Genomic DNA, 24,101 nt, shown 5'->3' with positions numbered 1-24,101 from the left:
CGCTCTTTAATAGGGTATTGCTTTCACTAGGCATGAATTGACGATGAATTCCTGTCTTCTAAAAAGGCGCATCTTTGGTTAGGTGACACTTGTTGATGGGGTATGGTTTTGGCAAAGTATGGTGACGAATTGCTTGCTTGTTGGGTTGCCAAGCTGTGGTCGATAGTTGGTGTTGTGTCCAATTAGATGCTTATTGGTAGGCTAAGAACGTTATCAGGGGCTCTGCCAAGAATAATGAGACAATTATCCTTTGTGCCATACTTCTAGTCAATAGTTAAGGAATTGGCTCTTTAGTTCTTATAACTTCATCAGGGCTCGTGATTTGGGCTTTACTAACTCGACCCAAATTGCGGGCTCAACTTGCATAACATTTATTAAAACACTCTTTGATTTTCTCGAGTTTATGAGACTATGTGCTTCAGTCCATCAGAATGCAATTGAATGTGGCTACAGGGTACATCATGATACAATTATTAATAATGTTCTCTTCTTTTGTTAAAAAATCAGTTTTTCTCAATTGATTTTGACAGGTTTAATTGTTTAAAGCTTAGAACACCACCAGCACCAGCCTTTAAGAGAGGTGCTCTTGGAATTTATGCCACTAATTATTATCTTTTATCGAATATTAATTATTACCTTCTAGTGAGGATACGATGAATGTTTGATATATCAACTCCATGAATTATGGTAGGATATAAATGAATGGTAACGTTATACATCCAGATTTGTTTCCTTGGACTTGAGCCAGTTACTAGTTAGCCCATTAAATGGATTTATCAACGCAGATCCAAGTTAGCCCAATAATGTTACCATGAGGCTGCAAGAGATATATTAAAATGCCATTTATGAATACCAGTTGAGTAATGAAAAGCATTTTCTGATGCCATTGACAATCTCTAATCTCCGTTAAAGAAGCCATGGAAATATATCCAACCTGACTAGGCTACTATGTTCTTTGATGGATGCTGGTTCGGGGAAGTCGGTTCAGAGGATGTTTTCGGAAACCCAAGTGCAGTCAGTGCCAGGCCCATAACCAACCAACAGACGAGAGACCTTCCTCATGAATTCAAATAACACCAACTTAGACACAAGACCCTCCGAGGCCGGCCCCTTAACCCAAAAAAAAAAAAAAAAAAAAAAAAAAAAAATTAGAGAGAGCAGAACAAAATATGATAGATTTTTGTTTTCTACTCACGTGAAGGCGAAGCTGTAGAACACAAGAAGCATAGTGCATGACAGATCATGAGCCCCGTTCTCATCGGGGCCCACGTGAGCACGGATTCCAACTCTCTTACATTCTCACCAATCATCCATTATCAATCATCATCAGCATGGAGTGTAGCGTTGAAGGCTTGAAGCCAACAAATGCCGTTTGAGTAAGATGGAGAAAGGGGGGCCCCCCCCGCCCCACCCACCACGTGAGTACGTGACAACGTGAATACCATCACACTTCTTTTACGTAATTTGACGACTAATTGCGACACCCTGTCCCCGCTTAACTTCCTTTAATAAAAATACGATGGCTTGCTTGCTTGTTTGAAATCAGTATCAGCAAGTCAAAGTAGGGTCGAAAATCCCCATAAATTCATCATTACTTCCGCAGAAAGAAAACAAACTGGATGGTGCAAGTCTGCTTAAGAACTGCAATCTAAGAGAAAATCATATACATGATGACCACGAGAAGATGACATACACTCTTTAATGATACCCAAAAATCTAGCTTTATATCATTTACAAAATACACCTGCCGTTCTGCAGATAAGTAACTTAGGATACCAAAACTAAATGCATCCCCGCATTAGGCCTTCCCCACTCTTCTAACTCAATATTTAAAAAATAAAAAGAAAAAGAAAAGTAAATTAAAATGTATGCAGAAAGAATTAAACTCATAAGATTAAAAAAAAAAAAAAACCCTAACACAGAGAGGGACGCAGACCTGTAAAATTGAATGGCCACATAGATATTGTTGAGGACAGCTGCTTGGGTATGGCTTATCTTGTCAAAGATTAGAAAAAAAACGAGGACCATTTTATGGATTAATGTTGCACTCCCGCAAATATATGTGTTCATAATCAATGTATCTTGTCCAGTAGTTCCGATACTTGGGTATGCTTATCTCAAGCCATGGTTTCAGGTTCCCATTGAAGTGTATGACAGCTGCTCTTTCAATTTCCTTCTGGTTGACACTAGGATTGTAACCAAGGCCTAGCACATGCCAGGGTCGATCAAGTGGATAAGTGCGCTTCCAAAATGTTATGAGACCAGGTGGCAAGGTTCCCAACTTCCACAACTGTCTGTCATGATTCTGCACGTGGGAAAAAGCCTTCAATATTGAATAAAAGAAAAAGGAATTCAAGAGAGAATCTCTTGCAATATATGCACATATAATACTGTATGTGAACAGTACGCAAGCATGCTATGCCCAACAACACAATGTCAAACAAAACTCACCACCCTAGTTGTAATTAGAGATGAAGTAGTGGGGCCTTAGGAGGATATGGAAATGCAAGTACAAAATGGTTATCTTCATCATGGAATTCAGATATATGTGCTACGGTGGTGATGTCGAAAATCTTACCAACCAAACACAAATACTAGAGCCAGAAAAGAATTGCTAATTGTCAACCAAACACATACTAAAGCCAGAAAAGAGCATAATCCACACAGAAAACTATTTAAAATTATATTAATTACCAGCTTCTGCCATGAGTGGTACACCCCTGTGATGTTTTGCCTCTTCCATTCCTCCAAATCAAATATATTCATTCCATACGCCCATCCACAAGCATGAGGGTCAAAATTCCTTGAGATAAGAGGATTTGAGAAGTTCAGATACCGGTCAAAACGATGGAAGTTCTCTCCACAAGTCTCTACAGCACCATTAACATTCCCCTTTAAATCAAGGGACCAAAGGGCAGTGAGCTCCTTCCGAACAACTACATCATCATCCAAGAACAGCACTTTGTTGAGCTTTGGGAAGATCTCAGGCAGGTAAAACCGAAGATGATTGAGGATAGATAAATATTTTGGGTTCCGGTATTTCAAATTTGAATCAGAATTGGCCCGATGAGCTCTGAAGTAATAATCTATCATGGACTGAGAACCCAACTGCTTGAGAACTGGACTATAACTTGCATTTAACCATGTAAATTCTTCTATGTTCTGAACCTGGATAGTGGCTTTGCCTGGTGGATTTACCAGAAACCACATCCTCATTGCCGCATAATTGAGCCTGTCAGTAACAATGTGAAACACATGCTTCGAAGGGTGCTGCCAAGATTCCAAACAATTCGATAAATTTGAGATTTCAACAAAAGATATCCAGATTGAAATGACAGATAATTGATTGTTCTCTAAAAAGAAAAAAAAAAGGGTAAAAATCGGTGTGCGCGTGTGTTAGGGGGGAGGAAAAGATAAGGATGTAGAAATAGTTGTCTTATAACAACCATAAAATTTCTTTAACATTCTTCTTGGCAAGCAAGGAAGTATTAAACATATCAAGAGCGAACATAATTACCTTAGCATGTGTAACAGTTGAGTTTACAACAACTGCTGCTGCCAATACGTTATCAGAAAATAAAGCATAGTGGTACAACTGAGGGTCTTCTAATTTCTCCTGATTTGGAAAGTGCTGTTGAGAAGAATCCAAGGTATAATACTCCGTTGTAAGGCGCAGTGGAAGACAATGCAGACCTTTCGGAAGCGTTTTTGCAGTTAATTGTGACAAGAACACATTCTGCTTTCTGTGCACCCGGAGCTGCTCTTCTGCTGAGAGGAGCATAGCCCTCAGCTTCTTCACCATAGCTGCACAATCATCTTGAATCTGCTTTCCTTTGACCAATGTTTGCTCCATTGCCTTCAATTTTTCATAGGCACTGCATTAACAAAAACCATAAAAACAGATAAATAAAAAGAAAGAAGATGTTAAATGGTTACAAGCCATACATAGAACCTAATAAAGCATCAGCTAGACATTTGAAGGAAAAGTTCGAGAAAAATTGGTCATTGGCACTCTTAACACTTACTTCCTTGGCAGTTCAGAATCCTTGCTAGCATCCCCAAGTGCTCGCTGAACTTCCTTTAACCTCCCTCGGAGCTCCCTACTAAAGTGGGGATTATTTCTCGTGCCAGAGAGGGAAAGATAAACCCTAGCCCTGATGAGCTGGTCTTTAAGTTGCCGCACCCGAGCATCTGGTATAGCTGTTTGATCATTCTGTTTGCGGGTGTCAGATTTTATGGGTTCTTTCCTAGCAACCTTGCTTGGGGTTTGAGAGGATAGCCGCTCCCGCTTTATTTCCTGAAGGCAGCACCAAAGGAGAGTAGAAGAGAAAAAAGATTGTAAGTCCATGTATTAATGACGACAGACAGTATTGATACTGAGTTGCACTAAATATCAAGTCCAGTAGTGTAACCTCTATTTCAAGATGATATAGCACGCTAAAAGGAACTTTCAAATTCTAACCATTAACCTAGGGATCAGCTTTATTATAGAAGCAATACACAGAACAATACGAGAATTAGTCAACTACTACAGTGGATTGGACATAATGAAAGCCCACTAACAAACATCAAAATCAACAGAAGCATAAATTGAGTTAATTCCTGAGCAGGATTAGAAGCACGAAAGCAACCCAGCATATACAAGGCATATAAAATTTCTAAATTTTAACAAAAAACTGAGCCACGCATATGAGCAGCAGCAATAAGTACCAAATCGACAATTGAACCAACAAAAAAGGAAGTTAGAGAGAAAAATATATAGGACAAATACCATATTTTGAGAGGAATTATCTGATAATGGGTCAGCCTTGTCGCCGGCATCAATTGCATCTTCCCCAATTTCCTTTCTTTCAGTGGCTGCATCAGACTTGTGGTCATTTCCTTGCACAAGTCCATCAGTGACCTCCCTGATGGGGTTTTCTCTTTGAGATTGATGTTGATCCTGATCTTTCTCATCCGTCGTAGTAGATAATACTCTAGTAGATTTATGGTCCCTCGATTCCGCTAAATGAAAACGAAAGAGATAAAAATCCAGCCCAAAAAATTTACTAAGGACGAGGAAGATTGTTCAATTATGCACTTGTACAAATTGCCTTCAATAATTACAAAACAAAAAAGGAAAAATGGTTTACCTTGCGTTGAAAGCCCAATGAGGGCGGGGCGCTGTTGGGCTGAAGCAGCAGAATTTGGAAGAGATTTGATAGAGTTATCTGAATATACGATTCCAATCGGTTCTTTAAGGCTATTTGACGATTCCTGGAAAGGGAAAATAAAAGAGTTGGAAGAGGAAAGATCTGAAATTTACTACTCCTAAGGATGCATCTCCATTCCTCCATACTCTGAAAAAGAAAAGAACAAATATTGCTCGCACCCACAACAAAGTAATACCTGGGGTAGCAGATTTAGATGCTGGTTATGGCTATTGAAAGTCTGCGTAGTCAAAAACAAAGCAGATATTCCTTACTGGTTACTATTTACTAAGATTTGTGCGATGAAAATCAAAAGTAGAGATACCAAAGGAAAAATAAATAAATAAATAAAATTTCTTATACACTTACAACACTTGGAACATCTTCAATAAATTCGTCTTTAGCTGCAGAAAATTGTAATCCAAAAATATTGGGCTCAGAAAAAGGGAAAAGTTGAAGCAAATTAAAAAAATTTTGAGAAATGGGTCGAAGGAGGAGGAAGGAAACTTACTGGAAGAGGTCTTAAAAGTGGCGAGGCGGTCAGTGTAAAGCACAATCGGAGCAATCACCGTCACAAAGAGCAACACCGCCACCAAATTCCTCACCCTCATCTTTCTCCCCAGAGGCCCAGAGGCGGAGGCCTACTGCTCGCTCTCTCGAAAGTCGAAACAAAGCCACGCGTGCTGTGAATAAGACTCACTGTCTCACTCTCAATTTTCACGCATTTGCCAAAAGAAGCAGAGAAGAAAACCCACCCTCGCTCTCTCCCGGGAACAAAAAGAGCAAAATCGGACCGAAAGCAAAGCCTTTTGACAATAACAGCGACGATAATGATGATGAATGAGAGAGAGAGAGAGAGAGAGAGAGAGAGCAGGCCAGTATTAGTATAGTAGTATTCCTAATTTCCTATTTTGTCTCTGTCACTTTTTTTTTAATCTCTTCGATAATTCAATTTTTTACTCTCCAAAAGTTTTTGAAAATAATATTTATTTCAAAATGAAAAAACTGAGGAAGAGATTCTGATTTTTCCCAAATAAAAAGCCGCGTCAAATAAACGTGAGCGCTGATATAGATGAGGAGGGTTAATGGACAGAGAGCCACATACCTTCACAACAAAAAAGCACACCCCGTGTTTCACGGCGCCTTTTTACCACACACTCATATGATAATTAATTGATATCCAAGGGCCAAGCCCAAGCCCAACTCTATTTTTCTTCCATTTTGTTTAAATTCTTTCTTCTGCAAATAAAAATATTACCAAATCATTCGAAACACCAAACACACTTTACTTTACAAGCATTTTTATTTTATTTTATTTTTATATCATATCAAAATATTAAAAAAAAAAAAACATTTCAACCACCGTATATATGGCTTTTCAACGTTTGTTGCCAATTTAGAAATGAGTTTATGGTTAATGGATACATAGAATCCAATAATGGTGATATAAAATGGGCCATAACAACCATAATCATTGGTGTAAGGTTTATAGGTGAACAAAAATGAGTTTCGAAGATAACGTTGCAGATCTGTACGACCCCAATATCAATGGCTTTAGATTTGCCTCCAGGGAGCACTTCGTCTTCATTACTTCTCCTGCACCCTGGACCCCATAATCTTCTATTGTGGGTAGACGTCACATCAACACCACACCCTAATAATCTCCTACTGCCTCTACTGATACAAAAAGTGTCGGCACAACGGGCAAGAGCCTAGAATTCCCTAAAAGTTGTCATTTTCCATCCAATAAAAATAACATTGGATTATCCATTAATGACACTAGTAAGAGTAATGAGAAATGATGAAATATTGGGTAACCTCTCTTGCAAATGCAAAGCATTGGACTTGACTTAATGATGATTATCCAGCCACATTTCTGACTCTTTCTCAACGGTTTCAACATTTTCTTTTATATTTATGCTCATATCTCTCAAGTTAGCAATTAAAAATAAATGTTTTATAATAGTTTAACCGTTATTTATAAAAACATTATTGACAGTTGTGCAAGTATGTATTATCTTAAATTGTTAAAATGATACTTTGGGGTTAGAGTAATATTTAAAGAAAGATTTATATTCTCTTTGTGTTCTTCCAAAATTAGCTTAATTATTAAAGTTATCATTAAATTTTGATCGAAGGGACGAAGATAACATCTAGTATTTACTCTTAGGGTTGAATGGCATCTGGATTCTACAGAACTTTGTACATTCTGCATGGGACTCCCGTTTACAATCGTCAAAACAAAAGACACAGCACATTGGGCCAGGAAGCCCATCACATAGGCCCAACCTTCTGCAACCCTTAATCCTTTACCCACTTCAACCAAAGCCCACAAGTACCGCTAAAAAAAAAAAAACACGAATTTATGATGCTGGAGAAAAGTCAACCTTGATTTTGCGGTAATGTTTCAGATTTTAAGGGCATTCCAGATAAGATATTGGATGCAAATGTTTTGGGATGAACGGGATCTCTGCAACGAGACTGTTTATTGCGCGTACAATAGACAATTTCATATGATAGATTATCCGGATCTCATCTCTTCGGGCACGTACAAATTTCCGTGACGCTTGCCTGAATAAGTAAAACCCATACAACCAATGTAATGAACAACTTGATTGCACTAAATCCTGTCTGTTCAGGAATTAGGATGACATAGAATATCAATACATTCCATTAAATAGTAGAATACATTTTATTCCATCTGATATGACACTGAATTACACAATGTGAAATAGGAACTACCAACTAATCATAGCTTATATAAATTGGACCATAGAAAAAAAAAAAAAAAAAAAAAGAAAAGAAAAGAAAAGAAAAAAAAGTCTAACAAAAATGGTGAAGGCATGCCCAAGTAACAGCACCCCCCCCCAAAAAAAAAAAAAAAAAAAAATTTTTGAATATAATTAACATCATAGAAGGAAGGGTACCTTTACATCTAAAACTATAAAAGTTTAGGCATGGCAGAGTAGAAAAGCACCACATGTACATGGTGAGCTGTATCCGACATGAACTGATGAACACAAACAGCTGCATGCTTGGAATGTAAAGTTGATGAAGTCGGGGGGTGTATTCCACCACATTTGAAGGCATATTCTTAGATACCACCCTGTTGAAGCGGCTGACTAAGTAGAGAGCTCCAAATGCAGTCCACACCCTCCATTTCCAACCCATCATCTTCCTGTAGCGGCCGCCACAAATCATCATCAAACTTGTCCTCAGGAAACTCAGGCAGTGCCTCCGGAGTCTGACACAAACATTGGCCAGGAACTTCAATACCAGTGGTGGTGGTGGTGGTGGTGGTGGTGGTGTCATAGATCAATGATGAAGAGAAGGCGTCCTCCTGATCCAATCTCCAGTCTTCAGATTTGGAGATCATACCATCTTTCAGCCACGGGAAATCAAACACCCCAACATCTAATGCCAAGGAGGAATCCAAAGTCTTGAAATTACAACTGCTGTCATCGTTGTTCTCTTTAAAGTCGATGATGCCCTTGCGATCTTGCCTCTTTTCGTTATTCTTCTTTGAAGAATCTTGATGGTCCTCATGATCACCTTCCCTTGCTCTCTTCTTGTAAAGCTTCTCCAGCTCCATTTGTGCAAAGCCTTTCTGTCAAAGAGATAAACAGAGAACATTGAGACCTCACAATTAAGGAAACATATATATGCTAGTTTTAGGATCTACAAGACGCATATGTCCGTGTACATGCACTTAAAAGCATATGAAAGCTGCGTAGAATGTTCCTTTTCTTAAGACATGTTTTAGTATTTGTGGAATAACATGTGTTATCGGTATTCATACAGAGAGGAAGATAAAAACTGGCCGTGAACAAAGAAATCCTTTGAAATCAAGGAGAGGTAGCTAGCAAGCTATCGAAGAATCCAATTACTAGATGCCTAGAATAAAACTAAGGGCTACAGCTCTCTCTCTCTCTCTCTATATATATATATATATATATATATATCAATCAGATTATAAATATTGTATTGTAGAAAGAATAATTAAGAACCTTACAGGACAAAACATGAAAGAAATTAAAAGTATTTGCTGTGGCTGTGATGTATGCAACCCCTCAATCACCTCAAAAATAAAACAAGAATAAGCAATACAAAGTACTGGAGCCACCGATTGAGAGAGAAGATCAAAAATTTATTGATGGGTAAAGAATTATATATTGTTATAGAAAAGCTTTGTTACCTTTGAATTTTGATGACTGATGAGGCTGAGGCTGGGGTTGAGATTGAGAAACTGTGTGTGTCTCTTTGTATATCAGGAACTGTTGTTGGTAACGTATGCTGAAGAATGAGGATTAGATTTAGAGAGCTTTGCTCACACGCTACGCGATTTTAAGCAAAAACCGTCTCCAACCACATAACATGTATACAGTACACACTTCCCTGATCACGCTTTTTACCCGTCCATCTCTCCTCTCCAGCAACAACGAAATGAATTACAGATGGTTGGGTTCGTTCCTTTTTTTGCGTTCTTTTCCCTCTCCCCATCTCTATTTTTAGCTTCCAAAGACCACCAGACAGGCATTGGCAATACCACCATCTTTTTCGTATAACTCTGACTCACCTCTTCTTCTTTGCTACTCTCCACTCATACACCTCCACCAACTATACCCTCTCCTTTTGCCACCTCATCCACAAGCACCCTAAATCTAATGAGTCGCCATGTCATCCCATAAATCAATTTAAATCAAAATACATCCACAAGACCAACCCATATTCATATTGTGCTTGTTTCTTCGCAATCTTTCAAACTATTAATATGCTGCCTGAATCGTTTTTATTGTCGCCACCATAACTGAAAGCAGGAAATATATATACTAGTTTTTGCATACTAACATAGAAGAAAATTCATCCGTTTTGACGCAAGAAAACGATCGATCATCATCCAAAACACACAATCTTGAGATGGCTTGAACGCTAAGCATATACAAAAGCCTTACGGAGTCACCACAGTAATTGATAGTAGATTTTAGAGAAGGAATGCCCACATTTTGGGCTTTCTGTGTGCATCTCATGTAATCTCGATCTCCATAGTTAATAGCATTTACCTTCCTGCCTCGCCTATTCCTTCACATAAAAGCCATCACATATCGTTTTACTGGCTGGCAGAAGCGAGTTCTCCTTAAAGATACTTCCCAAAGTTCCTTGGCCATCACAATCTATATATATATATATATATGCAAAGGCCAAAATAATTCGAATTCTGAAGGCTCTCATTGCAAACCCGGAGGCCTGTGAAGTCATTGCCATTGCCAACTTAAACCTCGAAGAGCTGGAACATGGTGACTTTTCATCCATACAATTAAAGCCAGACTTCTGAGACTTTATAGGTGATTAAGTAGTCAGCACTACCAGTAGTCCCCACAAGAGCATGAGCCATCACGGAAATGATGAAACCGATTGATATCCCTGACGATGATTTCTCTGTCCACCACCTTTGATGCAAACTTGATTGCAGAATGGCAATCACCGCAAACTCTGATGTTCTTCTTGATTCGTATGGTAGAACCGGGAGGTGTGTTGAGAAGGGCAAATGCTAGCGCAAGCTTCTCACTATGGTACTGCAACTTTACTTCCCTCTCGTGCTCATCCACAAACAAAAGCACATGGCTCGTGTCTGGGACGTATCCCACCTCCTTGATCTTCCCACTGATCTCCTCCCATTTCCTGTGGATCTCATCTCGCTGCAGGTGGGCATCATCGTTTGACATGAACATGTGGACTGTGTTCTCGATCTCCACCCAACTACAAGCAGGTTCCTTCTTCACACCGCTATCTTTCATCATCTTTCTCACTTTCGACACATCGCCCCATCTTCTAGCAGAGGCATAGATATTAGAAAGCAACACGTGGGGCCCTGAATCATACGGGTCAAGCTCGAAGACACGTTCAGCAGCATAAGTACCTAATTCCATATTCTTATGCATCCTGCAAGCACCAAGCAAGGCTTTCCAGACCGCTGCAGTGGGTTCAATGGGAAATTCTCTTATGAACTTCAAGGCTCGATCAAGAAGACCAGCTCGACCAAGAAGATCGACAATTGTGGCATAGTGTGCAACATGCGGTTCTATCATGTATTTCTTCTTCATCAGTTCAAAATAATATTGTCCTTCATCCAAAAGACCAGCATGGCTACAAGCAGAAAGAACACAAAGGAAGGTTACATCATTTGGTTCAGTTCCAATCCTCAGCATTTCTTCAAAACATTGCAGGGTTTCCTTCCCAAGCCCATGTTGAGAATATCCCTTGAGCATTGAATTCCAAGAAACCACATCTCGTTTCACCAATCTATCAAAAACATTTTTCGCGTCCTCGATGCTACCTGATTTCGCGTACATGTCAAGAAGAGTGTTTCCCGCAAAAGCAACAAGCTTACCCCCCGATTTGGTCATATGTGCATGAACCCATTTGCCTTGCTCCAGAGACCCACTGCTTGCACAAGCACTAAAAACACTAGAATAGGTGAACTGAGTGGGTTTAAATTCTTCCCTCTGCATCTCCCGGAACAGACTCAGGGCGTGCACTCCTTCACCCTTCCTAGCATGCCCAGCAATCAAAGCATTCCAAGACACTTCGTTCTTGCTGACCAGCCCATCAAAGATTAACTGCGCATCATCCATAAGATCGAACCTAGCATACATGTCCACAAGGGCACTCCCCACATACACATTGGAATCATAAGCGTACTTGAAGCAAAACGCATGAACATGCTGGCCGTGCCGATGGTTAGGCCCAGCCCCAGATGCCTTCAAAAGGCTAGACAAGGTGAATTGATTGGGCTGCAACCCAACACGGAGCATTTGAGGGAATAAAAGAAGGGCATCCTCGGCGCGATCGTTCTGAGAATAGCCAGCAACCAAGGCAGTCCAAGTGACCACGTCCCTGGAAGATATTTTGTCGAACAGTTTACGAGCATCATCCAAAGCGCCACACTTCGCATACATGTGGAGAATGGTGTTATGAATAACAAGGTCATCCCTGAACTTGGAACGGAGAATGTGGGAGTGCACAGCTCTTCCTTCTTTAATCTTCCCCAAATGGGTGCATTTCTTCAGCAACTTATCGTATAGAGTACGGTCAATTAGATCAAGAACATGAAGCCCCGTAGTGGAATTGTGGGTCTGGCTCTTGCGGAGAAGGTCCTTGTCTTGTATGGTGAGGCCAAAACAGCCAGAAGCATTGCAATATTCTTTTTCTGAAATCTCGGAAGTGGAAAAGGTAGCTGGAGCCGTTAAACATGTGCCAAACCGTGAAATTCCACGGCGGGTTTTGCCATGTAAAACTATACCTTGCAACTTGTTCATGAATTCTTCTAGAAGCTCAAAACTATGCGGTGAACGTGAAAGCACGTGATTCTGTGTGTTGAATTTTGGCATTACCAACAAAGGCACGCCCTTTAGTTGGTTGGCTATTTGGCTTTGGCACAATCTTTAACCGAACAGTGTGCCGAATGCTAAACTGCCAAAGCAAAAAGGTAGGCGCCCACTGCATCACTCTTTCTCCCCAAAAAGGTTGGCGCCCACTGCACCACTCTTCCTTTCTACTTCTCTCCATTTTCGCTTATATTCCATCCCATTCGGCACCACCTTCTACATTCATACTAAAAAATTCTATCCCTTTTACCCAAACAAGATTCTGCCCTCAGTTTCCTTTCTACCATAACAATCCAGTTTCTCCTCCAGCACCGATCAGGAAGGAAATGTTAGCCAATACCACCCTTCTCCCTCCAAAACCCTTACTTGGGTCCAGAATATCCCACCCAGGTTACAACAATCAGCAGGAAATGTTGCCTAGACGGTGTTCCAGCGGCCCCAAACGTAAAACCATCACAGTGTCTGCCGCCACTGCAACCGAAAGTGGGGACGGTTCAGTGAGGACAATGAAGCCATCGTCGCCATTATTCTCCTTCTCATTGAGCAGTACTGGACGTGGCACCAGTACATTTTACCAATTACTCCGTGTAAAGGAAACCGCCTCCCAAACGGAGATCAAAGCCGCATACCGTAATTTAGCAAAGCAGTACCACCCAGACGCAGCCAGTTCCTCCTCCAATCCCAATGCTCGGGATTTCATAGAGATTCACAATGCCTATGCAACACTATCTGATCCTGTGGCCAGGGCTCGCTACGATTTGTCGATTGGGGCCAGCACTGCTTCTGCACGTCCATATGGGTACACGGCAGGATTCTACCGTCCCACCAGGAGGTGGGAAACTGATCAGTGCTGGTAGAAGTGCAACTGCGTTTGGCTTTCTCGATCTTGTAGTTAGCCTATGAAAAAACTGCAAAAGAACAATGTGGTTTTCTCGTTTTCTACATTCAAACTCATTTCTTTTACTGCCTCCACATCCACTCAACGAGACATCATTTGCTATTGAAAGGGCTAAAATAGAATTTCATGGAGGTGTAAAGTTAAAGCAAAAGGTAACGAGAATTTATAAAAATATCTATTTCACACGGATCATTAATATACCAACTCATTACATAAATTATATACTTTCTTTCCTGGACCTTCCTAGATTTCTATACAGCCCATATATTGTTCCACTAACAATTTTGCAATGATAATAGTGACCGAGTCGGGAGAATCATTTACAGCTCATTAACACAGAGTTGACGACATGCATAAGAAGGCGGATATTGCTTGCTTCTGAAGCAGAGATATTTGGTAGGTTCCGTTGATGGCCAAGTATCTGATATACCTGCTCAAAGATGGGATGCACATGCACGGCAATAGTTGGATCTGCTGGGTTTATGGCAACAGCCACATCCGTCATCCATGCCAGCTTTCTGGGTGTTTCGTTGCCAGTGTCATAAGCCAGTTGCTGGAGAAGAGCCAGCAGAACTCCTTGGTTCAGAGGAAGTGGCACCGTTGACAAAATCCTCTGTAAATCAACCTGGTGGAAAAGGCACAAACATCAAAAGAATTGTCTCTGTCCCTGGGTAATTAGATCCAGTAACCAAGTGTAAATAACACAACTCCACCCGGAATTACAGTTGGATTATCAAATGGACTCAAATGCAGACAGACACAACCATCAACCATGCAAGTTCCTCTCCCACCCCAGACAAGTAAAATTGGAATGTTTTCAGGCCTAAGTAACCATATACAAACTATTGATTTTCAATTAAGGATTCTAAGTGACTTAAGAAAGTCAATATCCATACCTTTCAGCATTATGCATTACTGTAGACATCTAGGACCGCTTTCAGAAGATATTAACAAAATTGCTGATCCTTTTCTTTGTATCTTTTTATAAGTAACGACTTTATTAGAAGAGTGTGAAAGGTGTGCCACCCAAGCAAACTGGAACTATAGAAGAGTACCACAAGAAAAATAAACTCAAATTAATATATAAGTTTAGCAACCCTAAAAAGTGCATCACATTTGACATCTTTTTCTTTACTTCTCGCTCTTCTATTTTTTTTTCCCTCTTAACAACATTCTTTTGGGATAAGAGAGGGGAGGGGGGTTGAATATCACTATTTGAGTATATCTTCCTATTAATTTCCTAATTGCAAGCAGCCATATTGAACTGAATGGTACATAGAGATAACAGTACTTCAAGTCATGGCCACAAACTAGGAATAATGGCAAACACCCCCCACCCAACGGTACTTCAAGTCATGGCAACAAGGGTGGCAAGGTTGAACTTGGTATAATGCCAAACACCCCCCACCCAACAGAATTAAAGTACCTACAGGTAGAACCCAAATAGATTAGTAAAAGCTGGGGTGTACAGTGCCCATAAATCAATTCCTCACGCAGAACACATTCCATATGAAAGCTGGTCCTTGATGAGGAATATTATATGTGCCATATTGCAAATATCACTACCAATCAACTAAAAGATAAGTCCTAAGGGACCTGAGAAAAGCATCTTTCAAATGACAAATTGCTTTACTCTACATGCAGCACCTCTTATAGCAATACACGGCCTCAAAATGACAGTGATAATATGTGGGGGTGTGTGGAGAGCAGAGAATACCTGAGAACATAACCATGAAACTATTGAGACATCCCTTCTGTGCAGGGCTCCAGTGAATGCTTCCTCAAATTTTTGTTCAGCTATCAATCTAGATAGTTCTTTAGTTGGATCCAATGGTGCCTCAGCCTACACAGAATGACTTCTATATGTTGGGAAACACAAAAAATAAATAAATAAAAGGATATAGTTACAGACTCAGAAGGAAGCTTATATGCATGTACCATCTCGTGAAGACCAACCAATGGTCCATTGCTCAACTGTGTTACTAAGGGATTTACTGCTGTTGAGTTAGCACCTGCAGCTGCAATTGCTAACAGGTTACGTTGGCCGTCTGCCCATTCTCTGCTCAAGGTTTGAGTGATTGCTGATGCCGAATTAATTGCATCCTTTGGATTTATAAATAGCATCAGAAGATCAGTATATAGTTTTACAAGTAAGATGTGACAGTTGAATCATAAAACTTCACATTACAAAGTGCCCACAATTCTACTTTTGTTTCCAGGTGGGATTTATATATTAATAACATAAAAATGTTGCAGATATCGATAGAGATACCGTATGTTACATCAGTAAAAAAAATGCAGTGTTGAGATTAACATATGGCCTACTCAAATGACCAGAACATGCAAGAGAAACTATAAAATATACATGAACCAGATCAGTCGTTTCCCATTGCAACAGAATTCCAATAAAATCTGGATCGTGTTTATCTAAGAGATGTCCATCACATTTTCTTTTTACATAGCTGGCTCATATTACTATTTCAGAGGTCCACCAATAAGAAGAAAAAGGTTCAATATGGAATGGCATAAGTAAGCATGGATGAGAGCACTGTTCACATAGTCAATTCCAAGATTATCTGTTAAATGAATCCCTGGATTTGAAGATTTAGTGCTACACATGCTGACATAACTCCATTTTCAATTGGGAAACAGACCGGTTAAACTTAGGAGGCTATTCTTTGCAGAATCATTTTCATAATGCATAGCATCATTATACAAATTATATAGTTTTAGTTTCTACTAAACCATACACAATACTTATCAACATATTTGATTATTTACAAATAATTCACATGAAAGATGAAGACCATGTGCCTTTGATACATTAATTAAGATGCAAAATAGTAGGTTCACGTCCAACAAATATACCACACTGAGAAATAATTAATCCAACATAACTTGCAAGAGCAGCATGTAAAAATGTTCGGACATCGATGTGGCACTGTCATTTGCGATTAAAAAAATAAATAAATAAAATATGCTTCCTACTATCATGTGAAGCTACCACATACCCTTAAAGCAATGGCCAGTGAAGAATGTGTACATTCAAACTGTTTGCGATTAAAAATAAATAAAATAAAATCTGCTTCCTACTATCATGTGAAGCTACACATACCCTTAAAGCAATGGCCAGTGAAGAATGTGTAGATTCAAACTGTCATTTGCGATTAAAAAAAAAAAGAAGAAATAAAATCTGCTTCCTACTATCATGTGAAGCTACACATACCCTTAAAGCAATGGCCAGTGAAGAATGTGTAGATTCAAACTGTTGCTGAACAGCAGTTGTATGTTCGCTAAGCCCTTTCTGGAATGTGGCATCAACTTGCTCAAACATAGCTTTGCATGACATCTCAAATGCAGGAACAGTTGAAGCTTCCAAACTAGATCTCAATGCATCCTGCAGTGCATATAACACTAATTATCATCAGAACCAAGGACGCTATCTAAGTCTATGCACACACAAAAGATGATTATATGACCATTCATGTCAGTAAGCCAAGAAAACAATAAGCTAAAGAAGAAGCAAAATATTTTTTTTTCCAGTCAACCCAAAATACATAACCTGAAAAGAAAGACTTTAATAGACCCTCCTAAATTAATCATTTCAAAATTAGTGGAGACACATATGAATAGAGTCATACAGACAAATCCCTGTTAACTCATCTAAACTTTGTGTGAATTAGCTAATAAAGGGTGAATTTGGAGGCTTGATTCAATGGAGACAGGCAACAATAAATCAAGATATGCACTCCTTAGAGTGTTGATTAGATCCTTATATTTCTTCTTGGGAAATATGTTTTCTTTTTTCTAAGCCTAGGGAAATATGTTCAGTTATAAATTGATTCTGACTGCATATAATCTCATGTCTATTATGTTTCAACAATTGTACAGAGTTTTGAATTGATTAATGATGGGCTATATTTTTGTTTCCAGTAGTAATTCATGAAATATATAAAATGTTATCATGCATATAAAAAATTCACCATTTCAGAACCATACACATGGGTGAACCTATTTCAAACTTAACCATCACCTGATTCCTGTTCAGTGTTTCTACTTTTTCCTACGCATGAATATCCATGCCCTTGGATAATTGACAAAAAAACACAATCAAATCATAAGCATACGCATGATAATCTAAGAGTGAGGTATATAAGGATCGGGACAAGAAGAAAGGTTCACATGATAGCTGTAATGGCTACTACTGGTCTATGTTTACTTGCAATTACCTGAAGAGCTTGCTTCCCAGAAGTTTGAAACTGTGCATGAATTTGCCTAGTCACTGTACCTTCGAGTTTTAAAGTAACCAATTTCTCTAGTTGGTTGACTGCCTTTTCTCCCACTCCTTTCTGCATGGTACACAATATAAATCTTACTCAGACACATCTATTTTGCAGAAAAATTAAGGTGTTACAGCAGCCTATGGACCTATGGTGATTAAAAAGTATAATGTGTTGTATCAAGCATTTGAAGGAGCAAAATCCATCTTATAAACCAAACCTATATAGTGAATGCCACCTAAGCAATTTACAAAGCATGCTCCACCAGGGACTTCAATAATATTATGATTCGTAAGAATAATTATTATCAATTATCTGCTGTCATGACTAAGCATCTTTTCTACCATTTCCTATTATTTGTGATGGTTACTACATTTCCAGCAGTGATTCCATTCAAAAAGGTGGATTCCTAAAAAAAAAAACAAAGACAGAACAAAAGAGAATTGAACATTCTAATGCCAATAAGACACTACTCAAACACGCCCTCAAACTTTGACAAACTTTAACATTAGAACCTGGAATGACTCCATAATAGCTGATGACGCAGTTTTCTCCACAACAGGAGTAATTGCACGAACTACAGCAGGTCCAACCAAAGCTATTTCCTTCTTTAAATTTTTCTCGAGCATGGCTGGCAAGTCCTTGTTCGTATAATTTGTGATCAAGTTTGTTATCTGTTGCATACGGTCTTGTTCTAACTTCTCCTGCTTTGCATTTTCCTCTAGGAAATGAGCCCACAAAGCATCAGTGTTAGCCTTGACAACTTTCTCCATGCTTCGGCCCAAGGATCCCTCTACTCTTTTACCTTCTTTGATAACTGAGGCAGAAACAATCACATTCATCTGCTTCTGAATTTCTTTTTGCGTGCTCATTAACTATAAAATATGACAAATTCATTAGTCCAAAAGCATAGACCACGTTAGGAATATGAGTACAGAAGAATAATGCAATATGAATGCTTAGAAAGCAGAAAAAAGACACAAAGGAGATTTGTATTTATACATTTTCTGTAAAAATTAAGATGTTATCATTATGTATAATATAACATCTTAAATCTTAGAAGTATCCAGTTCATGTGCAATAAAATGTGACATCGTTAACTACAAATATTTGGTACACAAAAGGAAGCACTCAAAGCGCACATATGACAGACAATATGAGGTACAACATCAAAATTAATATTAGGAGGAAAAGAAAAAGAGATATCCAAACATCAAGAAGGGGAAGTAAAGGATCTGTCTGCAATTTGCAGACAGGTAATTTGTTTTCAGGCTATAATATAAATTCGAAGCAATCACCTGTTCAAGCATCTCCTGCATAGCTGACAACTGGGGCAAAGCAGTTTCCATAGATGGGGCACCTGAATTGCTACATGGTTCATTTGATGAATCTGTGGAGTTAAAAGGACTTGGAGAAGGGGAAGATGGACCAGACACTTGAGATATTTTCCCCTTGTGTCTTTTTCCCTTCAGAGCTGGGGCTGGAGACTGCAAAATTGGCATGACAATTTCTGATTCACCAACCTTTGGAGGCATATCATTCATCATATCTTGAACTTCTTCCACACAAGTGTTAGGAGGTTGGTTTGGTGTCTTAGTAACATTTACATCATTATTTTGACATATTCTCTCCACATTATAAGCTCCCACACAACAATCTCTGGCCATCTGAATGTTAAGATCTGAGGCCTGGGAATAGAAGGATTTTTCCTTTTTCTCCACAACCATTATATGGGAATTTCTCTGACGGTCACACTCATTATTTGGACTGGTTCCCGTCTCACCAATAACTTTAACCTCTACTTCAACATTTTCTGCATCATTGTTGACAGCCACATCTTGAACCTTCGTCTCTACCACATTCACACCCTGACTAATTTGAGAATTCTCAGATGATGAAGAAACTCTAGACAACAACTCTGATGGAGTTACCAGATGCGTTGGCTGTTTAAATGCTATAGGAGGATTGGTAACCATAGAAATATCACTCTGTGCAGTATTTTTATCACCCTTCCTCAAATTGTCACCCGATGGAGGCGCATTAGTCTTGTTATCTTTTACAGAGTCCATTCTCCGGTCAGAAGAATATTCAAGAGCTGGCTGGTCACTACCATGATCAGTGAGAGGTGGATTAGTCTCATAGCTATTTGATGGACTTCTAAGACCAGATAATTTGCGAGTTAATCTTGGACTCAAAGGAAGTGGAGGCAATGCAGTGTGAATATTTTCCGCACTACTGTGAGAAGGCAAATCACTTGGAATTGTTTCCATACCAGAGATTGCAGCTTGAAGCGAGGTAGTAGCCTCAGAAGAAGCCAAGTTCGCAGGACGGCTGACTACGGGGGCAATTTCAGAGCTGCTCGAAATAATAGATGGTATAGGAGGAGCATTAACTACAGGCATCTCAGTGGGTCTACTTCCCTGAGGTTGTTCACAAGTAGCAGAACTACCAAAAGCATCAATAACACAAGAAATATTGGAGTCTGATTTCTCTGACTCCATGTTGTCCAGGGGTGGTGGCAGGCACTGAGATAGGTCAAGTGCATATTGCTGAATGGCTTGTGTTTGGACGCAGTAGACCTGTACAATATGTTCTCCATCTGGTAAATTGTCACTAGTTGCAGTCAAACTCAAAATAGGCATTGTGACTGTAAACTCAGCAATGTAATCTATGCGGGTTGCTGCTGGATTAGGTCCATAGTCTAGGTGTATGGCATATATAGCATTCTTCTTGGCATTTGCAAGTAGAAATAGGCCTGCACTGGGCAAGGCCACAACTTGATTAAAGAATGCATCCTCAATCTTGGGTTCAGAAGAACTCTTTATATCCAAAGTCTGAGTACACTGCCATGATTCAGCATCACTCGGCAACAGCCAACCTTCCTCACTTGCAGAGGCCCATATTTTCACTTCCCGATTAAGTGGCCCCTAAAGAAAAAGAAGGAAACAACAGATATACAGATGATTATTCGTGAACTGCTAAATTGATCTACATCACCAGACTAACCAGAAGTGAATACCAAAGAAGCTACATAACAAATTATTCTAAAAAAGCCCCCGAAGTCTGGCATGAAAGTTCACCATACATAAGAAAGATTAGGAGCATATACCGCTGTGATAAGAACAATGTGATTGGGAAGGTGAGGGGCAGTCAAGAATGTCACAGAATTAACAGGATGGCCATCATGTGGTTTCAATACTGCAAGCGGTAATGCCTTACGGTCTTCCCAAATCTTCACCTGTTGCAGAAGAGTGGCTGACAAGTAAACAACAAAGAAACAACAATAAAAAATGAAAAAAATAAAATAAAATTTCAAGGCCACATATACTAATAATTCCCAATACAAACTAATTGACTCATGAATCACATCAGAATTTTTGGCTCCATGAAGTGGTATACAGTAGCACAAAAACTTCCACAACCAATGGAAATTGCCTGTTCATTATTTTCATAGGTTGTCCCATGCTGAAAAGACCATCAAGAGTGAGCTAAGTGCCCAATTTCGTATTTCCCACTTCTTTGTCGTCCCATTACCACCCTTCTTTCTTTTTTCTTTGTTTCTTTCTTTTTCTTATTTATTTTTTATTTTTTATTTTTTATTTTTTTATTATTTTTTTTTCCCTGTATAAGTAGTGGAGGTGCACCATTCAATGTCACGTGAAGGAATACCCCTCCAAAAATCACATAAAGGGTTCCAAAAATATGACTGTATCAACAAATTTGGCCATACAATGATATGACAACCATACTGTTTGACCTTAACATTCAATGCAAAGTGGTGTATATTTCTTTATGGAAGGCACCGGCATAAGAAAGATAAAACTGGAAGACCACAAAACCAACCGGAAGAGAATACAGACCGTGCCATCCATCGATGCTGAAGCTAAACGGCTGGTCATCCATTGGCACATTGACAATTCAGTAACATCACAATCATGTTTACCAACCAACTGGACCCCATCAATTAGATTATCAACATGGCATTTAAGAGGTTCCTCTGCCAAAAATACTTCGCCCTTTCCAACTTTTGTGGTGTCAATTCTAAGGACGTGGTTTCCAATAGCAACCATCAAAATTTCCTGTAAAGCAATTCTTGTTGTTCAAATATAAAGATACATACAACTAACAACCAAGGAAAATAAGCCAAAAATGCACAATGTACTAAAACGAAAAACAAATTAGAGGATAAATTATTTGATAGCACATATTACAAATTACAAATTCCTTATTACTTGTTTGTGAGGATGCCAACACACTCGTGGTTGGATTGATTCATCCACTCCTTCAATCTGAATGGCAAGACCAATTTTGCCTGTAATTTGAGGTTTGTCTTCCTCATCTGGACCCTCATTGATCTTCCATATGAAAACCCGTCCATCAACACTAGCACTGCAGAAAATGGAAGTTAGAACTTTCCAGTAAAAGACTAATGAAAAAGACAAGTGAAAAAATTGGACAAAGATCTACCTAGCCAAAAGGTGAACATCCTCAGCGAAGAAAGCCATATCTGTTACTCTCTGCATAAGATGTACAAATATAGTGAGAGAGAGAGAGAGAGTTTTAAAAAATGAATGAATCTTCATTGTGCATCAATAATATAATACATAAAATGTCAAAGAGTGATCTTTAATATGTTTAGAAGGAACCACATACACAGTTATATGATCTTTACACTGCAGTTGGTCATTGAATATTCATGGATAAGCAGTTCATAATGTAAAGGTGAGTCGCCAGAGAAAATGATCAGAGTATCTCACAGGAAATCCACTCTTAATTCCTCTACTTGAGATGTGAAAACCGGGTGTGCTTTAGGAAAAATAAGAGGGGAGGGAAGGGGGATGAAAATTGAAATTATACTAATTATTCAAACAATCAAAAAGTGGCACAAAATTAGCCCAGTCTATAGGATACGAAGCACAAGTATAGAGGTGGTAGTGGAAGACAACGAACCATGGTGTGGCCACGAAGCAAAGATCTTATGGCAGTGTTAATGTTAAGAACGCGGATATTACCCATCTTGAGGCCATAGCATATGTAAGATCTATTAACGGCAATCTGACGGCCTAGAACGAGGCCGGGATCGGAGGCGTACTTGGTGATGGGAGTGACCTCAAGCTGGGGCTGCGCCTCGCCTTGCAACCGAACATCGATGTCGTAAATAACGCGATGGCCGATCATATGGCGTCCCTTGGGGAGCTTGGTGCTGAGCAGCCTGGTGGGAGGAGGCGCGGAGGGGGCGGTTGAAGTGGCGGAAGTGGAAGACGGTGATGGCGATGAAGATGTTGAAGAGAAGGGCATAGAGGGCTGAGGGGAGGGAGGGTTCTGGGTGGTCAAGAATGCCATCAAACGTGCACTGGCGGGAAGAAGCTGGTCCTGGTGCTGGTGCTGGTGCTGAGGCTGGTAATGATCATGTGGGGATGGTGGGTAGGGGAGGAAGTGGGGGTAGAATGGATAAGAAGGGCCGGTGGGTGGAGGATAAGAAGATGAAGGCATGGGAAAGGGAGCAGATAAAGAAGGAATAGTACTGGGACTAGGGAAGGACGGGGAGGAATTCAGATTGCCAGGAGGAGGAGGATTGGGTGAAGGTTTGAACAGCTTTTGCACATCCATTAGCGTCCCTTGCTGCTGCTGCTGTTGATTTTGGTTTTGAAGATTTGGTTTTCCGGGGGAAGCCATGATCCGCTGATTAAGACTGATTCTTCTATTCTTCTTCTCTTCTTTTTCTTCTTTTTTTTCTTTTTCTTCTTCTTCTTCCTCTTTTGGTTCGCATCTAAGATGATCTAACTATATCAATAGACAATCCCAAAACACCCTCTGTTGATCGTCTTTTTCGTCTACTCTCGATGACCCAAGACTCGACGATGAGTCGATGACTCGAATTATTTAAACTCCGAACTAGTGTACAGACTTCTTTGCAGGAGAGAGAGAGAGAGAGAGAGTGATGTAGAGCTCAAAATAACATTTTTTTTTTTTTTTTTGCTAATTAATTTTTTAATCTATTTATTATTTTAATAATGGAGTAAACAGATAACGTAATGAAATTCAATTATTACTAGCATCATCATTCACCCATCACTTCTCTTCCTAAATTTTCAGCCTCAGTTTCTGTAACTCAAGACGGACATGCAACACAGACGCACGCACCTTTCTTTGTTTCCCTTCCATAAATTTTTAGCTAAAGGACTGTTTTCAGACTCATAAATTTTGTCTCAAACACGACAAGGGATAGATTTCGTTTTGAAAAATGCTAATTCTACGATTCTTTTATATATAAAACTTACCATTGCCAACACGTTTTTAAAAAGTAGTAATTAATATGATTCCAATCTTATACGTGTTACTCATTTTG

The 24,101-nt window shown here is 39.4% G+C and overlaps 5 protein-coding genes across 5 annotated transcripts; 1 reads left to right on the top strand and 4 right to left on the bottom strand.

The window, feature by feature from the left end:
• Positions 1–1,623: 1,623 nt before the first annotated feature.
• On the bottom strand, positions 1,624–6,046 carry GAUT4 (galacturonosyltransferase 4). Its single transcript, XM_059579795.2, has 9 exons — positions 5,701–6,046; positions 5,559–5,593; positions 5,389–5,430; positions 5,133–5,256; positions 4,772–5,004; positions 4,026–4,297; positions 3,518–3,875; positions 2,695–3,270; positions 1,624–2,305 (listed from the first exon to the last, which is right to left on the bottom strand). Exons 1-9 carry the CDS (start codon positions 5,798–5,800, stop codon positions 2,030–2,032), a joined length of 2,016 nt encoding a protein of 671 aa, XP_059435778.2. The 5' UTR covers positions 5,801–6,046; the 3' UTR covers positions 1,624–2,029.
• A 2,046-nt stretch (positions 6,047–8,092) lies between these two features.
• On the bottom strand, positions 8,093–9,471 carry LOC132168761 (DNA binding / transcription factor). The gene is made up of 2 exons (XM_059579794.2): positions 9,385–9,471; positions 8,093–8,796 (listed from the first exon to the last, which is right to left on the bottom strand). Exon 2 carries the CDS (start codon positions 8,779–8,781, stop codon positions 8,284–8,286), a length of 498 nt encoding a protein of 165 aa, XP_059435777.2. The 5' UTR covers positions 8,782–8,796; positions 9,385–9,471; the 3' UTR covers positions 8,093–8,283.
• A 1,066-nt stretch (positions 9,472–10,537) lies between these two features.
• On the bottom strand, positions 10,538–12,589 carry LOC148589985 (Tetratricopeptide repeat (TPR)-like superfamily protein). The gene has a single exon (XM_088512447.1). The coding sequence runs from the start codon at positions 12,575–12,577 to the stop codon at positions 10,550–10,552; it is 2,028 nt and encodes a 675-aa protein (XP_088368573.1). The 5' UTR covers positions 12,578–12,589; the 3' UTR covers positions 10,538–10,549.
• A 62-nt stretch (positions 12,590–12,651) lies between these two features.
• LOC132168763 (uncharacterized) lies at positions 12,652–13,514 on the top strand. Its single transcript, XM_059579796.2, has one exon. It carries the CDS (start codon positions 12,652–12,654, stop codon positions 13,429–13,431), a length of 780 nt encoding a protein of 259 aa, XP_059435779.2. The 3' UTR covers positions 13,432–13,514.
• A 98-nt stretch (positions 13,515–13,612) lies between these two features.
• Positions 13,613–23,676, bottom strand: LOC132168760 (enhancer of mRNA-decapping protein 4). Its single transcript, XM_059579793.2, has 12 exons — positions 22,703–23,676; positions 22,220–22,269; positions 21,985–22,141; positions 21,613–21,831; positions 20,862–20,990; positions 19,051–20,679; positions 18,268–18,627; positions 17,702–17,821; positions 16,699–16,869; positions 15,411–15,575; positions 15,190–15,315; positions 13,613–14,097 (listed from the first exon to the last, which is right to left on the bottom strand). The coding sequence occupies exons 1-12, from the start codon at positions 23,426–23,428 to the stop codon at positions 13,789–13,791; spliced, it is 4,161 nt and encodes a 1,386-aa protein (XP_059435776.2). The 5' UTR covers positions 23,429–23,676; the 3' UTR covers positions 13,613–13,788.
• Positions 23,677–24,101: the final 425 nt, after the last annotated feature.

Source organism: Corylus avellana, chromosome 1 (assembly GCF_965113065.1).
Source record: "Corylus avellana chromosome 1, dhCorAvel1.hap1.2, whole genome shotgun sequence".
NCBI classification, from domain to species: Eukaryota; Viridiplantae; Streptophyta; class Magnoliopsida; order Fagales; family Betulaceae; genus Corylus; species Corylus avellana.
This window is presented reverse-complemented; position numbering and strand designations above follow the sequence as displayed.

What these genes read in the sequence shown, in the direction of transcription:
- GAUT4 (XM_059579795.2), bottom strand. Translation starts at nt 5,800, where the DNA reads ATGAGGGTGAGGAATTTGGTGGCGGTGTTGCTCTTTGTGACGGTGATT. An exon ending in TTGAAGATGTTCCAAGTGTT is followed by an intron (nt 5,431 to 5,558) that starts GTAAGTGTATAA and finishes TTGACTACGCAG; the next exon opens with ACTTTCAATAGCCATAACCA. An exon ending in CATTGGGCTTTCAACGCAAG is followed by an intron (nt 5,005 to 5,132) that starts GTAAACCATTTT and finishes GTTTTCATTTAG; the next exon opens with CGGAATCGAGGGACCATAAA.
- LOC132168760 (XM_059579793.2), bottom strand. Translation starts at nt 23,428, where the DNA reads ATGGCTTCCCCCGGAAAACCAAATCTTCAAAACCAAAATCAACAGCAG. An exon ending in TGCTTCGTGGCCACACCATG is followed by an intron (nt 22,270 to 22,702) that starts GTTCGTTGTCTT and finishes CATCTTATGCAG; the next exon opens with AGAGTAACAGATATGGCTTT. An exon ending in GTTGGCATCCTCACAAACAA is followed by an intron (nt 21,832 to 21,984) that starts GTAATAAGGAAT and finishes ATTGCTTTACAG; the next exon opens with GAAATTTTGATGGTTGCTAT.
- LOC132168763 (XM_059579796.2), top strand. Translation starts at nt 12,652, where the DNA reads ATGCTAAACTGCCAAAGCAAAAAGGTAGGCGCCCACTGCATCACTCTT.
- LOC148589985 (XM_088512447.1), bottom strand. Translation starts at nt 12,577, where the DNA reads ATGCCAAAATTCAACACACAGAATCACGTGCTTTCACGTTCACCGCAT.
- LOC132168761 (XM_059579794.2), bottom strand. Translation starts at nt 8,781, where the DNA reads ATGGAGCTGGAGAAGCTTTACAAGAAGAGAGCAAGGGAAGGTGATCAT.